The 17,948-nt window shown below is 34.0% G+C and overlaps 1 protein-coding gene across 1 annotated transcript; it reads right to left on the minus strand.

Annotated features, from left to right (window-relative positions):
* Window positions 1-1,924: 1,924 nt before the first annotated feature.
* Window positions 1,925-17,852, minus strand: Mms19 (MMS19 nucleotide excision repair protein). The gene is made up of 11 exons (XM_023164190.2): window positions 17,550-17,852; window positions 17,294-17,496; window positions 16,546-16,726; window positions 16,286-16,488; window positions 16,044-16,187; window positions 10,444-11,701; window positions 7,377-7,528; window positions 7,209-7,309; window positions 4,629-4,773; window positions 4,403-4,573; window positions 1,925-2,177 (listed from the first exon to the last, which is right to left on the minus strand). The coding sequence occupies exons 1-11, from the start codon at window positions 17,635-17,637 to the stop codon at window positions 1,989-1,991; spliced, it is 2,835 nt and encodes a 944-aa protein (XP_023019958.2). The 5' UTR covers window positions 17,638-17,852; the 3' UTR covers window positions 1,925-1,988.
* Between the last annotated feature and the right edge of the window lie 96 nt (window positions 17,853-17,948).

Consider the following 17,948-nt stretch of genomic DNA (forward strand, 5'->3'; position numbering starts at 1 on the left):
TACATCAATAATTGACAGACGCTTGGCAATCCACCCATATAGGTGCAAATACGCGACATTTGTGCATGTTCATAAATAATCCCGGTTTTTTCACAAAATATCTCAACTCCTAAACTGCATGCAACCTCACCTGAGCGTAAAACAAAGCTGCAGTTAACTACAAAGAATTCCTATTTGGATGATGTGTTACAAAGCTCACGGTTTTCAATATTTTTTTTGTTTGTTTCCTATTTCGTGCTTACACTTCATAAGCCAGTCACTTGCGGATTTTCTCGTTCGGATCAGTGGAAATGAAAATGGCGGCGGAACGCGATGCGATTTCACACGCCAGGGTGGAGATTATCGTACCGGGGGGTCGTATTGGATATTCTGGTGATGTGTTTTTTTCAATTCAAAGTTCTTAATTGAAAATAGAAACAAAACGCACAACGCATACAACGTATTTGGTATCAGCGGCGGCTCGTCAGAGGAGGCAAGGGAGGGTAGCCCCCCCATAAAATTTGAGGCTATTCATCGCAATAAATCCAAAGATATTGACAAATAATTATGATTATTTTTTTCTAAAAATGCTTGCATATCATTACTTCACCATTAATTTTTAATATAAATACACTATCACTGTACCACACTGTATCCTGCATCAACAAACCTCAAACGCACCGCCCATGAACGAATAACGAATAAACCATCAACACGAAATAATGAATGCCATACATTTCAAGGGAGCGGAGCCTCCAACTGTTTTAATAACACAAGCTCCGCGAGACGGATCCAACCAGGGACATACGTCCTGATTTGTAATTTTAGTTGCTGAAATTATAGCGTTAGAGGAGGCTAGCCTCCAGTTGGTCTCCGTTAGTGTACGACTGCGTTTGTTTTTTATTTAATTATTCGGAAGGGATGCCGTGATGGACCGGGACTGAAAAATATTTCGGTACCTAAATCGTTTTACTGTTTCTTGATAATATTTGTTATTTGTGTATAAAACAGGCAATATTGTATTATAGCAGTGCTTTTTGGTAATATTTTCAATGTATTTTAGTGTTTTCTTCCAATTTCGAAGTGTTTTCAAGTTTTCACTTTTCGGTAAGTTTGCATTCATTTTGGAAGATGATTCGAAACACCGTCGATAACTCTTTGTAAATTACTTATAAAAGTAACCGAACTGCTATAAGCTTGATAATTCCACTGCTACCTAAATCCAAATTCTAAAAAAAATATGTTTCTAGAAGAAGCGACTTTATTGAGAAAACTTGACGATTTAGGTATAGGGACAGGTATATCATCTTGAAGCATTTTTCACCATCTTTCAATTTATCGAGTAATATACAGGGGGTTTCATTTGAAAAAATGAACTTTCGACTACTTTTATGCACAATGGAAATTGTAATTTTAGCACGCCCTGTATGATATGGAGTCGATTTCTTGGTGTTATTTGAATATTTCGAGTTTGTCCATACTATCATCAAATTATCAACTTTTCATGAATTGAGAGTACTGACGTACTTAATTTCAATAATTAAGGCTATGCTTTGGACCATATTTAGCACAATTTATTTTTTATCTCGAAAACAGATAGAGATAGGTATAGGACATTATCAACAAAAAAGTAATAAAATACTAGAGCGATTTCAAAAATGTATTAATATACGGGGTGTTCCATTTAAAAAAATAAAGTTGCTAGGACTTTTTGATGGAAGTGGCAACGCCGCAATGCTGAAAATATTTTAGATCGATAGAACAGGTAAGGAAATGTGAGAGGTGAAATTTTCAGCAAAAATCATGCTTTGCGTTTTCCAGAAACGTCTAACCTACCATCGACCGTGAGTCACGCTGTATAGTTTTCACTTCAGACGATTCCTCTTAATATTTTTGAGAACAGTCTTCTATTTTTGTAATAAATTGCGTAAATGAAAGACACTGATCAAACCACAAAATATATTTATACAAAACAATTCCATCTTACAATTGAAAAAAACACTGAAGTGTTATTCAGAAGCCTCCACAAGATACCACGAACTTATTGCTTGCGTAGCAGCTTGTCTCACTAGCCGTTTCCGGTCGTCAAGACACCGATTTAGATGAGTCAATACTTCAGTTTTGGAAGGTATGAGTCTATAAACTGAAAGCTTTTGACTGAATAAGGTGAGCGTTTCAAGTGCCGCAATTCTTACTCCCTGCAAAACAAGAAAAAAAAAATTAAACTCTCACGGCCGCTGTTACTACTCGGAAAAAAGCTTTGGCAAACTAAAAAAAAAGTTATTTTTGTATTAGATGCGTAAAATGAATGTTTTTTAATGGCACATGAGAGTGTTGATTTTTGGCCAAAACCGCAAGTCGAGGACAAAAATTCTCTGGAATATGCCATAAATACACGAATGTTATATACCAATTACAAACAACATTTTTTGTACAACTGCGAATGTGAATTTATATCCATGAAACGTCACGGTAGCTGGAAATCTGCCTCAGTAGCAGAAGCTACTTGACATGCGAGGTTTTAGGTACTAATCTTGCAAAAGTGATATCTACATTATTACTAGTTTCACATATAGTCAGTGGGCATACTTGAAGACTGGCTATAAATCAAATTATCTAAGAACAATTCGTTCAGACCAGTCTCAACTCCCTACACAGTAAGTTAATGGACTAACACCTATCAGAAAACAACTACTCCCCTGGCTAATACCACGAAGGGCGTTGGATTATATCCGACAGGTGTCGGATTCTCCACAGAAGTTATTCCTGCATATGCTGTTGGCGATACAACTGCCGCAATAGATTTTCAATTATTGGAACACACTTCCAGACCGGTTTCGGGCTGTTTGGCCACTCGTCAGTGCAAGGTAGTGTATATCCAAATTTTGTTTTCAACATTTGCTTCAGTGATGAATGTTCTTTTTTTCTAAATGGCACAGTTAATCGCCATAATTGTCGCTATTGGGCTGATTCAAATCCTCACATTTTTCATGAAGTGCATACTCAACGTCCACAAAAATTAAATGTATGGGCTGGAATTTTTGGTGAGCGTATTGTTGGCCCATTGTTTTTAGAAGGCAATTTAACCGGACAAATGTATCTGGAGCTTCTGGAAGATACTATTAATCCCCTTCTCACTGAGATTATTGAAAATTACCACAATTATCGGGAGGATCTGTTGATATTTCAACAAGATGGGGCTCCTCCGCACTATGCTCTGCCTGTTCGGCAGTATTTAGATCAGACTTTACTGGATCACTGGATTGGGAGGCGAAGCCCTATCGAATGGCCACCACGATCACCAGACCTTTCGCCGTTAGATTTTTTTCTGTGGGGTCATTTGAAAAGCAGACTTTACTGTACTCCTTCTGTATCACTCGAAGATTTACGGCAACAAATCACAAATGAATGTCGCCAAATCACTCGAGAAATGCTCCACAATGTTTGAGAACGTTTCCAGCAGAATCTCTATTATTGCATGGAAGCTGGAGGTGCCCATATGCGCAACTAAATATGCTAACATGAGAATAAAGTAAGCAACTTCAACACTAAATTTAATATGGTTGGTCCAAATTAAAAAAATGTACCCTGTTGTTTAGAGAATTCTAAGGGTTGTTCACCCCTCTGCTCCGGGGTTGAAGTGACGACGCTGTAAATGGGGAAAAAACTGTCCTCCTCCCAATAAAAATCGACCTGTCAGAGCGTTTTTACGGATTTGCAAGATTAGTACCCAAAACCTCCATGTCAAGTTTTCGATGGTCCACCCTGTATATGCTTCTGCTACCGAGGCAGATTTCCAGCTACCGCTATAGAAGATAGTTTGAATAACAAAATTGAGGTTCCTAACAAAATATTGAATTGTCCATCTTCTTCACAACAAACAAAAATATCTGATAAACTTGTGGAATCAACTCTTCAAGAAATATCTAACGTTTCTGATCAGCAGCAACATGGAACATCTTCGGGAATTTATGTTGGAAATAACTGTTCAAAATTCACTAAAATTTATTATTCAAATACATGAAATTGTTTTATGATGAATAATCAATTGATAATGGACTCTCTTAAAAATAAATCATTCAAAAATTAATATTTCATGTTCATTTACGGAATGATAAAATTAGCGCAGTGTTGCCAAACTGGAGGATAATATGAACTAGTCTTTTGACGTCACACACGTTTTGGACGGTGTGGTTTCTATTTGACTTTATATCATTTGACGGGTCATTCGATATGTCGTAGGAAGAATAGTGAAAATAATGAGCTTAAAGCAGGAAGAGCTGCAGGAAGAGCTGCAGGAACAACCATTACTTCAACTAATAACACCTTGAAAAAAAATACGGGAAACGCTAAATGCAGGTTAGAATGAAGGACTACTCCAACGTGAACGTTGACTTGAATCAGTTTCTGCCAACTAACTTACCATTTTTTGTTTATACAAAGTCAATTTCAATATTCTAGTTAAAAAGTCTTCTAGATGACTTTCTATCAAGTCTGGTTGGTCACAGGCAATAAAACTGATCTTACTCAAAATTGCTTGTAGGATTTCTGGTTCATTATTTTTCTCCAAACAAAGTAGAATTATTCTGGAAATCTGAAATAACAACAAATGAAGTATTAAATTCGTTGGCAAATAAAACCACTAGTACCTTAGAAAAATGAATTAGAAATACTTTTGCTGATATAAATTCCATTATACTTCCCATGGCATTCAAATAGACAGTTTTACCTTCTTTGTAAATTTCACATATTCTATTTGATATGAACGTGAAAGCTTTTTGTTTGTATAACGACCTGAAAAATATGATAAAATCGTAATAAGAATAATAGAGAATAAAAAACATGGCGACTTCAGATAGTTACACAATCATTACTTCAAAATTATTTTGAATTTCAGAAATATGATTTATTATGTAATAAAAATAATTTGATGATGTTTTCGTGTTTAATCCAAGTTTCTTTTTTTTGTGATATTGATGACTTATTTATTTTGTGGAAATTCATATTCAATTAAATGATATAGATAAAATATTTTGTCTAATTTCCACTTAATTAATGTATTGATATTAACACGACCAAGGTTATATATATATATATATATATATATATATATATATATATATATATATATATATATATACACACACATCGGAAAAGTCTAGGGATATTTTTATAACATACTAAATATCATACAAATAAATGCATGAGGTCGTTTAATTTCGATTAAATTGGTACACTCGACCACCCTGTAGATTTCTATGGGTTGAACAAAGCCTGCAAAAACGGTAACTAATCTTTTATCAAGTTTTTTACAAACTGTAGCTTTTTGGCTAAAATGAATAATCTAAAAGTGTCGAGTTTGTACATTCTATGCAGTTCTTGTCCAGCAATTAAACTGGAAATATTGTGCTTTAACATGGAACGCCATCACTTACCATTGGCTGAGATGAATAGAGCTGTAGGGCTTCTTCAAGGTGGCATGCGACAAAATGATGTAGCTCTTCGTTTGGGGGTCTCCCAAAGTGTTATCAGTCGATTGTGGCGGCGTTTCCGTAAAACTGGCAGTCCAGTTGCCAAACAACATCCAGGGCGAGGACGAGCTACAACTGCAGTTCAAGACCGATTTTTGGTCTTAACCGCAAGAAGACAACCGACAATCACAGCACCTGAGTTGGTTAACGTGTTGCAGCAGACGCACCAGGTAACCATTGGTCGTGATACTGTCAGAAATCGACTGCATGAAGCAGATCTCCACAACAGAAGGCCACTTAAATGTCCACCTTTGTCGAGAGGCAATCGCGGTAGAAGATTAGAGTGGTGTCAAGAACATCAAAACTGGGATGCAAGTGATTGGGCCACAGTTTTTTTTACAGACGAATCCAGATTTGGATTTCATCCAGATTCTCGTCGAGTAAGACTGCGGAGACGACCTGGAAATAATGAACGTTTGAGACACGTCCAGGAAGTCCACACATACAGAGGTGGTACAGTAATGCTATGGGGCGGAATCATGATCGGCGGCAGAACCGATCTCGTTTTTCCAAATCGCTCCCTCACAGCTCGACAGTACCTCGACACCATTCTTCTACCTATCGTCCGTCCGTTTGCTGGTGCTGTTGGTGAAAACTTCCACCTAATGCACGATAATGCTCGTCCACATGTCGCATATGGGGAACATTCACACAACGTTTCAATTGAGAGAGCTTTTAATCGCTGAATGGGCAAATGTACCTCAACAAGACATTGACAATCTCATTTTGTCGATGCACGATAGATGTAGGGCCGTAATAAACCAGCGTGGAGGCCATACTTTGTACTGATTCCAATTTTTTTTGTATTATGTTTTTTTTTCGGGGTGTCAAAGAAGAGCCATATTTTTTTTTAGTTTTGCTTATATGCGCACTCAGTATTTTTGACCATTTAATAAATTTTGTTGTAAGTTACATTCGTTTAATAATCACCCGTCAACTTTTTTTCCCTAAAGCGATGTAAAAAAAATTATTGCCATTTTTAAAAATATCCCTAGACTTTTCCGATGTATATATATATATATATATATATATATATATATATATATATATATATATATATATATATATATAAAATTGAAGTTAACAGAATGTTGAATGTTCAGTTTGGTGCATATGTATAGAAGATGATTGATGAATAAAAAATAAAATATGAAAATGAACATTGCATAAATTCAATTACATGTGAAATTCACTTTAAACGTCACAGCTGGCTTTTAAAGAATAAAAGATGAAATGGAAAAGGACATGATGAGTTATTAAGGCAAGAATAATAGGTTTTTATAAAAAGAGGTACCTTAATAATTTATGTTAAAAAGAGGAGAGATCCAAGAATAGATCCTTATAGTACCTCTCTAATGATCGTCAATGTAAAATATGGAAATGGACGTTCAAAAACTGCAGACATAGTTACAGACAAATGATAAATAATATTTAATATTTTTGATAGCAATTTTTGCAAAAGGCGGAAAGTTTGAGAGATCTTCAGTTACATTTTCTATTACCCTGTTAAACGAAGACATATTTCTTCAGTATTTTATTTAAAAATTCGTGGTAAAACGAAAACCCACACTGTTGAACCTGCAGTTCTACGAGACAAATTGCTAATGAAATCAACTGGTTGGAAGCAGAAGAAGGAAAGGAGACCTCTTCAAAGTCATCACAATTATTTAACCTTACAAAAAAAGAAACACAACTTACATTATGTTAAAGTGGCAGTTTGGAGTTGAATCATAACTATCGTTCATAATAATTTTCAATCCATCCAGTACTTCAGTGTATTTTTCAATCATCCCCAGCAACTGAATAGTATAGAGAAAACGCAATATTCATTTTTGTGTACGGGTATAAGAATATACAAAAACTTACCCAATCAAGCCAAGGTATGCCCTGTGGATGGTTTCTCATGAGAAGTGCTTTAGTTATCCAAGCTATCGTAGGTACTGTATTTGTAACTTGAGTGTTTAACGATTGTAAACATTTTTGTTTCAGAGTTGATAAATGAGTATTCAATAATTCTCCTGGAAAAATTATACCAATAACCAATTCGGTTGTTACCTTGCTTGTTGATTAGAAGTACAGCTTGACAAAACTAGCGGGAACCACACAGAATAATTTCTCCATCTACTGTACTAACACGATGTTAACTACACGAGTTCCTCGATGTTAATTAGCTCTCGCTCCACTCCGACAGCTGATCTACAGAGGTACAACTAGGTTTGCCAAGCTGAAACTTGGTATGTAAGGTGGTGAGATGGAATAAGGTGGGTCATTAGTACTGAATCCTAATAAATAATAGTAATATTAATTTATTAAGACACTGTGGTACAATATGCACATACAGGGTGTAACATAAGTATGTTGAAATATTTGAGTGACGTATTCCTGAGACAATTTTAAGAAAAAAAGTCTATATGAACTTGTGTCCAAAATTGCTTCGTTTCGGCGATACGGGGTGTTAAAATTGATTTTTTTTGTTCGCTTTTTGATAATAAATCTTGCAAAAAATGAGTTATTTGCACAAAATTCGGTACCCGGGGTTTTTTTGATGTGGGAAATCATAATTTCGTATTGATTTTCATGTAACATCAAGAGGGCGCTGCGTACGCTGTCATTATTTGTTTCAAATTGCCCTAACTTTTTTGATAGTAAACTTTTGGTACTTTTCATGAGAAAACCTAATTTCCACTCCTTCTCCAAGTAAAAAAGGTACACCTCCTCAACAAAGCTGGAGGTGATCGTTTTCGAGATATTTACAATTTTCTATATCGATGCATATTACTTTATAGCCAAATTTGATTTCAATAATTTTTGTCACTCTCCGCTTGCAAATTAAGTTAAATAAATCGAGTAGGCTATGAAAGTTTGTTTATAAAAATAGAAGTTCGGTCACATTTTCAACTATCAATTGACAAATTCACAGTTCGGAGGTTATAAAGTGATTTTTTGGTACCCTGCCCGACTTTACGAATGCTGAAGTGGCTGATATGGTTTTTGCATACGGCTTGGCTGACGCAAATTTAAGCGAGGCCAGACGCATCTATCAGGAAAGGTATCCCCAACGCGTGACTCCTTGTGCAGCGACATTTGCGAATCTTTTCCGGCAAACTTTCCGAATCTGGAAGCTTTCAAACAAATTCTGCAGTAGAACGGCCACGGACTACAAGAACTGTAGAATTAGAGGAGGCGGTTCTCGAAGAAATTAGTGAATATCCAGAGACAAGTACAAGAAAAATTAGTCAAACTTTAAATGTGAGCCACATGACAGTTTACAGGATTTTAAAGGAACAGCAATTATATCCTTATCATATTCATCGTGTCCAGGCACCTAACCTAACCTAACCTAACCTAACCTAACCTAACCTAACCTAACAACCACATCTGAGTTTGCGTTATCCCACATGGGATAACGCAAACTCATTTCCAAGACAGATTCTCTTTTTAGGTATGGGTAGGTATAATTGGAAATCTAACAGGAAAATGTAGTTGAAACATCTCAATGGGAGTTCATCAATTATAAAAACAAAACATGAAACTCACCTGAAGGATCAGTCTAGATAGGTACTCCTATATAATATACAAACACATTTTTCAATAAAAAATCCTTCAAGATATTTGATGAAATCAGAGATCAGAACAAATGATTCTCATCAGCAAAATATCTCTACTATATAACTAATAATAATAGATGAAGAAGAAGGACTTTAATTCCAGATAGGTAAGCCTAATATAAACATAAATAATGTACTTTATTTACACATAATACATAAAAATCAAAATAAATTACTCTATTTTTAATGAAATAACAGAAAAATCACAATAAATTATATCGCACATGTTCTATGTAGGATACAGTTCTACATATTCATTCAGAACGAAGTCATAGTTATTCTGGCTCTTTTCAGTGCTATCATAAATAATTCTTGTGTGAATTGAAGGGGTTATATTTTTTAGGAGTGATTAATTTTTGGGAAAGAAAGTTTTTGGCTTTCTACTACTCCATCTTGATACAAAAAAAGAAGGATAAGGGAGTCTTCCAAAGAAAGGAAGGAAGTAACTCTATACATGGATGTGTAGATCATGCAAAGAAGTAACTTTCAGACACAAACTGGAAGAAAGTCCTCCTGAAACAGCTACTTTCATATAAACATTGAATTACACGAAAGGAAAAAAATTCTTTCGAAACAAACACTTCTATATGAACACTGAATTATACAGAAGATACTTTTCTCTATTCAGTTTGTATTTCAAATATTCGTTGTGGAATAAAAATCAGATATCATTCACATGAGTTCTACTTTAAAAGAATGGTAACAAATTGTACTTACATGGAACACTGTCATCCTCATTGGTACACACCAATGTTTCGCCTTAAGACACTTGCCCTAAGGCTCTTCAGTACCAAATTGGATAACATTATAGAAAATACACACACTTCATTCATGAATTACAATTTTCTAAGGTCACGGAATGAGCTTGATTGAAGAGCCTTAGGACAAGTGTCTTAAGGTGAAACATCGATGTATACCAGTGAGGATGACAGTGTTCCATGTAAATGCAAGTTGTTACCATTCATTTAAAGTAGAACTCATGTGAATGATATCTGATTTTTATTCCACAACGATTATTTGAAATAAAAACTGAGTAGAGAAAAGTATCTTCTGTATAATTCAGTGTTCATACAGAAGTATTTGTTTCGAAAGAATTTTTTCTTTCAAATAATTCAATGCTTATGTGAAAGTAGCTGTTTCAGGAGGACTTTCTTTCAGTTTGTGTCTCAAAGTTACTTGTTTGCATCATCTACACAGCCATGTATAGAGTTACTTCCTTCCTTTCTGTTGAAGACTCCCTCATCCTTCTTTTTGTGTATCAAGATAGAGTAGTAGAAAGCCAAAAACTTTCTTTCCCAAAAATTCTTGTGTAATATGCTACTCACCATTCTGATATTTGTTGATTAAATTGGCCAAAAGCTCCCTGGCTTCTCCTGCGTAATACTCGTCGCAACTATTGGTGATAGTAAAAGACAATTCCAGAACATTGTCCATTACATTAACGTCTCGTCTCAGCCTGAAGATAATACCATTCAACATCATTATATTGTTTTCTGATCGAAGTGTGTGCGAATAAACTATTTGCAAGTGCCTAATGACGATTTCTTCTTGAATTTCTTTTTTCTGCGGTCCTATTAACAGTTGCAGAGTTTCGGAAATGTTACGAACTGAATTAATATCGTCTCCATTCGACAAGCCTAATTCAATTAGGATATCTACCGCACCCTTTTCGACTAGGGCTTCTGCGATTCCAAAATCATTTACGGTCTCTCGCAACATCATCATAATATTTTCCACAGCAGTTGTAGCATACTTAGAGCTCCTAAGACAGTGCAAGAAGGAATCTGAAACGTAATCTCGATGCTCCCTCAAATGACCTAACACAGATTGAGCATGTAAAATTCTATCAACCTCCACACAGTCCAATCCATCGAAAGACAATACTTTTTCTTTTACTTCATCAAAATAATATTTCGCTAAAGCTTTCAGACAATCCAACACAGCTTTCTCCAGAATAGGCCCTGTATCAATTAAAATAGAGTTTTTTAGCCTTGGATAAAGTTCTAACCTCTCATTTGTGGATAGACAGGGAACCAAAACAGTCAAGAAATTGTATGCCTCCTTTTTGAAATTAATGTTACTTTTGAGTAGGTCTAAACACAAGGAAGGAACTCTAGCCAGCTCCGGAAAACATTTGCAACCGTTGAAATCTTCATGATACTTCAAATAACATTCAGTCAATTCCACTAGAGACTTCAGAACCGATACCTTTGGAAGCTCCTGTATTGTCATTTGATGGACGTTCGACAGAAGAGGTACAATTTCCTGTAAAACGTAGTTGGTTGAATTTTTTGAACCAAGAGCTGCATTAACCAAAATTTTTATCGAAGTTTTGAAGAGATTAGATGCAGGTAACAAGTTCCCCTTGACAGTATCAATTATGTTGCTCAATAAAGCTTTATACTGTTCATTTTCATCTTGTTCGGAAATTTTCTTTATCACATCAGAAAGTACTTGAAGTGATTCAGTTACTACTTCAGGATTATTCTTGAAATTTGAGAATATCAGTTGTAGTAATTGTGAACAGATCTCTGGAGCACTGTCAATATACAATGATATTTCAAAGACGAGACATCCTTTTCTCTGAAACAAAATTACAGAATAGAATAGAATAGAAGTTTATTCATCACTAAAGTTCACATGTACAACATAAAAAAAGTGTAAATACATGAAACTTATTGGACTAGTCACAAAGAGAGCTTAAAAGTAATTAAAACTTACAAGATTATACATATACATTTTTGATAAGTAAAATATTAAAATATACAATGAACATCAACAATTTAAAAATTCTTGAAGAGAGTAGAACACCTTGTTTTTTAAAAATTCATTCAACCAACATTTTAGTTCATTCCTACTCATTAAACTTAACTCAGGATGAATAGCCATGAGTTTGTTATAACATTTAATACCTTGATATACATGGGAGTCTTGACCAACTCCTAATCGTGAGTATGGCTGGTATAATCTTTCACTGTTTCTTGTACAGTAATTATGTATATCTTTTTTTTTTCCTCAAATAATTTTCATCTTTTTTAACGTATAATATGATCTGCAGCACATAAAGTGAGGGGACTGTGAGAATTCCTAGTTGATTGAACCATTTTCTACATGATGTTTTGGAGTGCACTCCATACATCTGATAATTCTTTTTTGCATAACAAAAACTCTATTCATATGTACAGAGTTACCCCAAAACATTATTCCATAACTTATTGTCGATTGCACTATTCCAAAATAAGCCAGTTTAAGGGTTTCCAGAGATATTGTACCTTTCAATTGCCTGATGATGAAGCAACTTGTGCTTAATTCATTCGTTAGATCATTAATATGAGGATCCCATGTCATTTTTTGATCTACTTTGATACCTAGAAATTTGATGTAATTCACCTGTTCTATTGTTTGATGATTAACTCTTATTAGAGGACTGAAATCATAATTTATATTTTTTGTTGTAAACACCATAAAAAATGTCTTGGACAAATTCACTAGCAATCCGTTGAACACACACCACTCATGAAAATCATTAGCACAAATATTTGCCTTGAATACAGTATCCTGTAATTTATTCTCAGAAATCAGAATATTAGTATCATCAGCATACATAATGGTTTTTTTGGCTCAGAGCATGAATAAACCATATCATTTATAAAAATTGTGAAGAGAACTGGCCCCAATATAGACCCCTGAGGGACACCAATGTTCACAATATTTTCTTTAGATTTTTTACCACTATTTGTTGTCTGTCATGGAGATATGAAGCAATCCAATCACTTGTAACTCCTCGTATGCCAATTCGGTGTAATTTTTCCAAGAGTAGTTGGTGATCAACTGTATCAAACGCTCTACTTAGGTCAAAATAAAGAGCAATGGGATTTTGTTTATTATTAAGGCAGCTATAGACGGTAGTATTGAGATCAGATATGGCGGTATTTGTTGATTTGTTCCTTCTAAATCCATTCTGACAATCAAATAATAAGTTATGTTGATTCAAAAATTTATTGAGACGTTCATTATATGCCATATCAAAAATTTTGGCTAGTTGGCTCTGTAAGCAGACATTTCGGTAATTATCTACTATCTCTCTAGATCCTTTGTTTTTGAAAATTGGTATAGATTTAGAGACCTTTAGAATCAATGGGTACTGTCCTGACAAAAAAGATTCATTGATTATGTGAGCTAAAGGCAAACCTATCGTTTCCTTGACAAACCTTACAGCTTTTCCACATATATCATCTATCCCAGAAGCATGGTTACTTCTTGTTTTAGTTATATATTCTTCAATCTCCTGAGGAGTGGTTGGACAAAGGAAAAAGCTATGTTCATTGAAAGGACCTAATTTCAATTTATCAGGCTCCGGCCTTGTACATTTCACATTCACAAAATGTTTACTGAAAATATTACTTATTTCTTCGTGATTTGCTATTTTTTTTATCTTAACAGTAAGTTGATTCACTGAATTGAAATTTGGTTTATTTTTTGACTCGTTAATTATTTTCCAACTTTCTCTCATCAGGTTTGGTGCCCTTTGCAGCCTATCATTGTTATATGTGTTTTGCTATTTTCACTTTTTCTTTATAGTAGTGCTTTAACATGTTATACCTACTTTTGACCAAATCATTAAATGAACTTTTACAATTTTTGACATTTCACATAACATGTTATGGAGTTCCTTTAATTCAGAAGAGTACCATGGTTTCTTATTTTTGTTAACATAGGTTTTTTTTTAAAGGAAAAGCAATGTTGTAACAATATTGAAATGTGATATAGAAGCTTTTAAATTTATCATCGGTAATAATTGACGTGAACACGTCTTCCCATGTTTCCCTTTCTAACAAATTTTTGAAAGTTATTAAATAATTTTCTGACATATCGTGTTTTAATAAAACTTCAACAGTTTTCATACTGGACTTTAAACTGGCATATTTGGAAAGTGTGATCAGATAAATGATTTTCTTTGATTAGTTGCTTTTCAACATCAATGTTAGAAAAAATTACATCAATAGAAGTGAGACTTCGATTGGTAATACGAGTAGCAAGTTTGATATGATTTACAATTCCAAATTCATTGAGAATATTGTTTATCTCTCTAACAAACAAAGTGTCTTTCAAAAAATTTTTATTGATATCTCCGCAAATTATCAGATAGTCTTTGTCAGTATATATACTACAGATCAGTTCATATAATTTATCACAAAATATTTTAATATCACTATGAGGTGTACGATAAATATTTACTACAAACATTTTAGGCCTGCCTTTGATAAATTCTGTACATATTTTAGTGGCTTCAAAATGCTTTTCTACATTGCCATGGAAATTTATTGGCTTTGATATTGTAACTAGATGGTTCTTCACAAAAACGGCAATGCCACCATAATTGCAGTCATTACGACAAAAACTATTTACTAAATGAAAATTATTCAATTTGAAATATTCTAATTGTTGGTATTTTAGCCAGTGCTCTGTAACGCAGCAAATATCTACATTGTATTGATCCAAGATGATTTCAAAATCAGTAGCCTTACCAGCTATTCCTCGAACATTACAATGCATTATATTTATCTTTCCATTGTCATTTGCTCCTTTTATCTCTCCATAGTTTTGATTTTCCAGCAGGACTTACGTTTGATCTTCAGATACTGAAGATAGCTAAGAAAACTGCACAAATCAAAGAATTCTTTGTGGTAATTTCAATATAGATTACTTAGTATTAATAGCAAAATATTGACAGACTTCTTTCTTTCATTTCAACTGAGTAATAATTTATTGGGAGCAACTAGGATGTTCACCAAACCAGGATATTATTGGTCAGTAATACATGTATTGATTATATGGTTATTAGATTGGACGATTGCAGTTATGACTGTGAGCTTATCCAACCTAATATTGCTGTTAATCCATATTTTTATTCTCCAAAGAGAGTACTAAAAAAAAATAATGTGAATGGCTCTAGCAAGTCAATTTTATAACGAATAATAAATACAAATAACGTCAGTGAATTCAGAACCAGATCAAATACTATCAGTCGGTATCCCAAATTTTTTATTTCAATAAAATCATTTATTATTATTATTATATACATTTTGTATACGAGGATGCCTGTGCCCAAGTATTAAGATACGCATTGTGAAAACCTGCCAAGAATCAATATTTGCAAAGGAATTAATTCTACTCCTTTGAATGTGTTGAATTTTTTCAACTTGAATGTTATAAACTAAATGCCATATGAATGGCAATGTTCCTACTATAAAAACAGGCAGGTTCATGAATAATAAGTACAGTGAGAAATTGACTGTAGGGAGTTCCCCAGGGTTCCATCTTGGGTCCTCTTGTTTTTACTTTATACAAACGAGTTACTTGACTTTACAAATAGTAAATACTTATATGACAATCCAAATTCTATTTTATATGCAGATGATGCATACTTTTTCTATTCTATCAATGAAACTGAACACTCAGTCAAACTTACATGTCAACTGCAGAGAAGTGGTTTAATATCAATGAAGTGTTGAAACTAAATGTGCTGAATTTCTTGGTACATATTTAGATAATAATCTGTCTTTGGTACCACATAAAATGAATCTTGAAAACCAATTTTTGAACAACTAGAAGTTATGAATCTTTACTCCAGTATTATATTCCAAAATCATATAGATAAATATAAAGTTAGATATGGATAATTTTTTAAATCACACCACAATAAAATCATGTAATCCAGCCTTATTATAGAATAAACCAAACCAAGGTAGTAGGAAGAGTATCTACAACGAGATACCTTTCCTTTGAGTTCCAACAGTTTAAAGGATCCCAATGGAGATGACTAACTAAGAGGGGTGTGTACTACTTTAAAAATAAATTATTTAAAACGTATATGACGCTAAATATTTCCAAAGTAAAGTTATACTTTTGATGTTTCACTCACCAATAATTTCAAAGAATCCAGTATTGCTACTTTCCCTAGAGCTTTCGATTTTTCCAATGCTAATGGAATGCAGTACTTTCCAAAATCGGGAATGGCACACAAACAGGGTAGCAATGCTTCGGCCAGATCATCTCTTGTAGGACTCTAAAATATGGTTTTTGGTTGATAATTTCAAAAATATGAAAACTGAAAATGATTATGGAAAATAAGTTGGGCTGACTTGCAACGCAAAAAATACCTACGTTTGAGTTAACAGGCACTGTATAATCAACTGGAAAGTAGCAAGCTATAGTTTCAAACATATCTTCAGACAAGTGTCCTAAGCTAACGAAAGAAAAAAATATTCTCAACCATTTGAATAAAAATAAAAGATTTTTAGGATCCCTTTCGCCATCTATAGCGTTCATCACTCCATGAACATACTCTAATTTCATTGAAACCAATTCTGGAAAAAACATTCAAAAGTGATATATCGGTTAAGACTTCCGAGTGTGGTACTTACCAGCTTGAAACTTCACTGACAAAATATGGAATATGCAGTAAATTTTATATCTGTCAGCTCGCTGCTGTTGCTGACAAGAAACATTCCGAAAGATTGATTTTAGAAGATCAGGAACACATTCTCCTGGAAAATTTTCAAATTCTATCAAAGTTAAAATTCCCTGTAATGTACAAGGCAGGCCCTAAAACGAATTTCAATACTTTCAAACAAAGAAATGTGTTTAGCAAGGGCGCATAGAAAAACATTTATATCATTTATTTCAAGTTCCCGATTACAATAAAGTACAAAATACAAATAAATGAGATACTCGATAGATGAGTAGATACTTGTTTTGAGGTACAAAATTTGAAATGAATTGGTGTACGTACATACATTTATAGGCACAGCAGAAGTCTATGGACTTGTATGTGATAATAATAAGTTACAATTATGATGAGTGTGAATATTAAATGTATTTATTCAATCGACCCATGTTCCAAAAAGCAGTTGGGGTTTCCATGTTTTCAATAAGTTAATTGTTCAGCATTTTCGGTCTGACAATTATGATAATCCAAGTGTTTCTCAAGTACCCAAAATAAGGTGTAGTGGTCCTTTTTCTCAACTCTCTGAAGAGTGATTGACAATGTATACCAAATGGGGCACCTGTTATAATTATTTTGATGGTGTTTCCCTGCACCAGATACACTCTGATCCCATGAACAGATCTGTCTCAAAAAGATCTCTTCGCAATAAACTTTGCTATGCTCACCTGATGATGATGACTCAAATTCGCAGTATAATACTCAGCGATTGCTCGAATCTCCTGAGAAGTCATAAACTCCGGGGGCAATTTTTTCAAAACTTCATTTACTACAGTAATTCCTCGTTCTCTTTTCAATGGAGAATCATTGGTTAAAAATTTATTTAGCAGTAATATGAAATCCATAAACGTGACAATACCATTCTTGATATCTAAAACAGTCATTGGAGCTTAATTGTTTTTTGTGTTGATTATATTCACTCACCTTCTGCGACTTCCCAACACATTTGTTTGAAGGCAGGGTCTTCTACATTCACATTTTCCAATAAATCTATGGTATATTCTTGCTCCATTACTTTAACAGCTCAATTATTTTGTATAATTTATCTCTCCTCTCAATTTTCTTTCGACAATCTAGAATAAGAATACAATTTAAAATATATACGTGGTCCAAAAGTCTATAGCTGAACACATGTTCCATTTATTTGACATCAGCGATATCGGCATATTTCATATTTGATTTGGTTTTTTATTTTTCTATTCATATGTGCACGTGCCAAATACTCCGATTCCGGCACCCAAGTCTGAAGGAAGTACCTATTCTTCCGGTATCGGAAAACTCGTGACGTTAACCTTGAAACTGAGCTATTATATGCTATTCGCA

This window comes from Leptinotarsa decemlineata, unplaced genomic scaffold, assembly GCF_025532065.1.
Source record: "Leptinotarsa decemlineata unplaced genomic scaffold, Ldec_3_MD MMD2_tig00026330_RagTag_RagTag, whole genome shotgun sequence".
Lineage (NCBI taxonomy): Eukaryota > Metazoa > Arthropoda > Insecta > Coleoptera > Chrysomelidae > Leptinotarsa > Leptinotarsa decemlineata.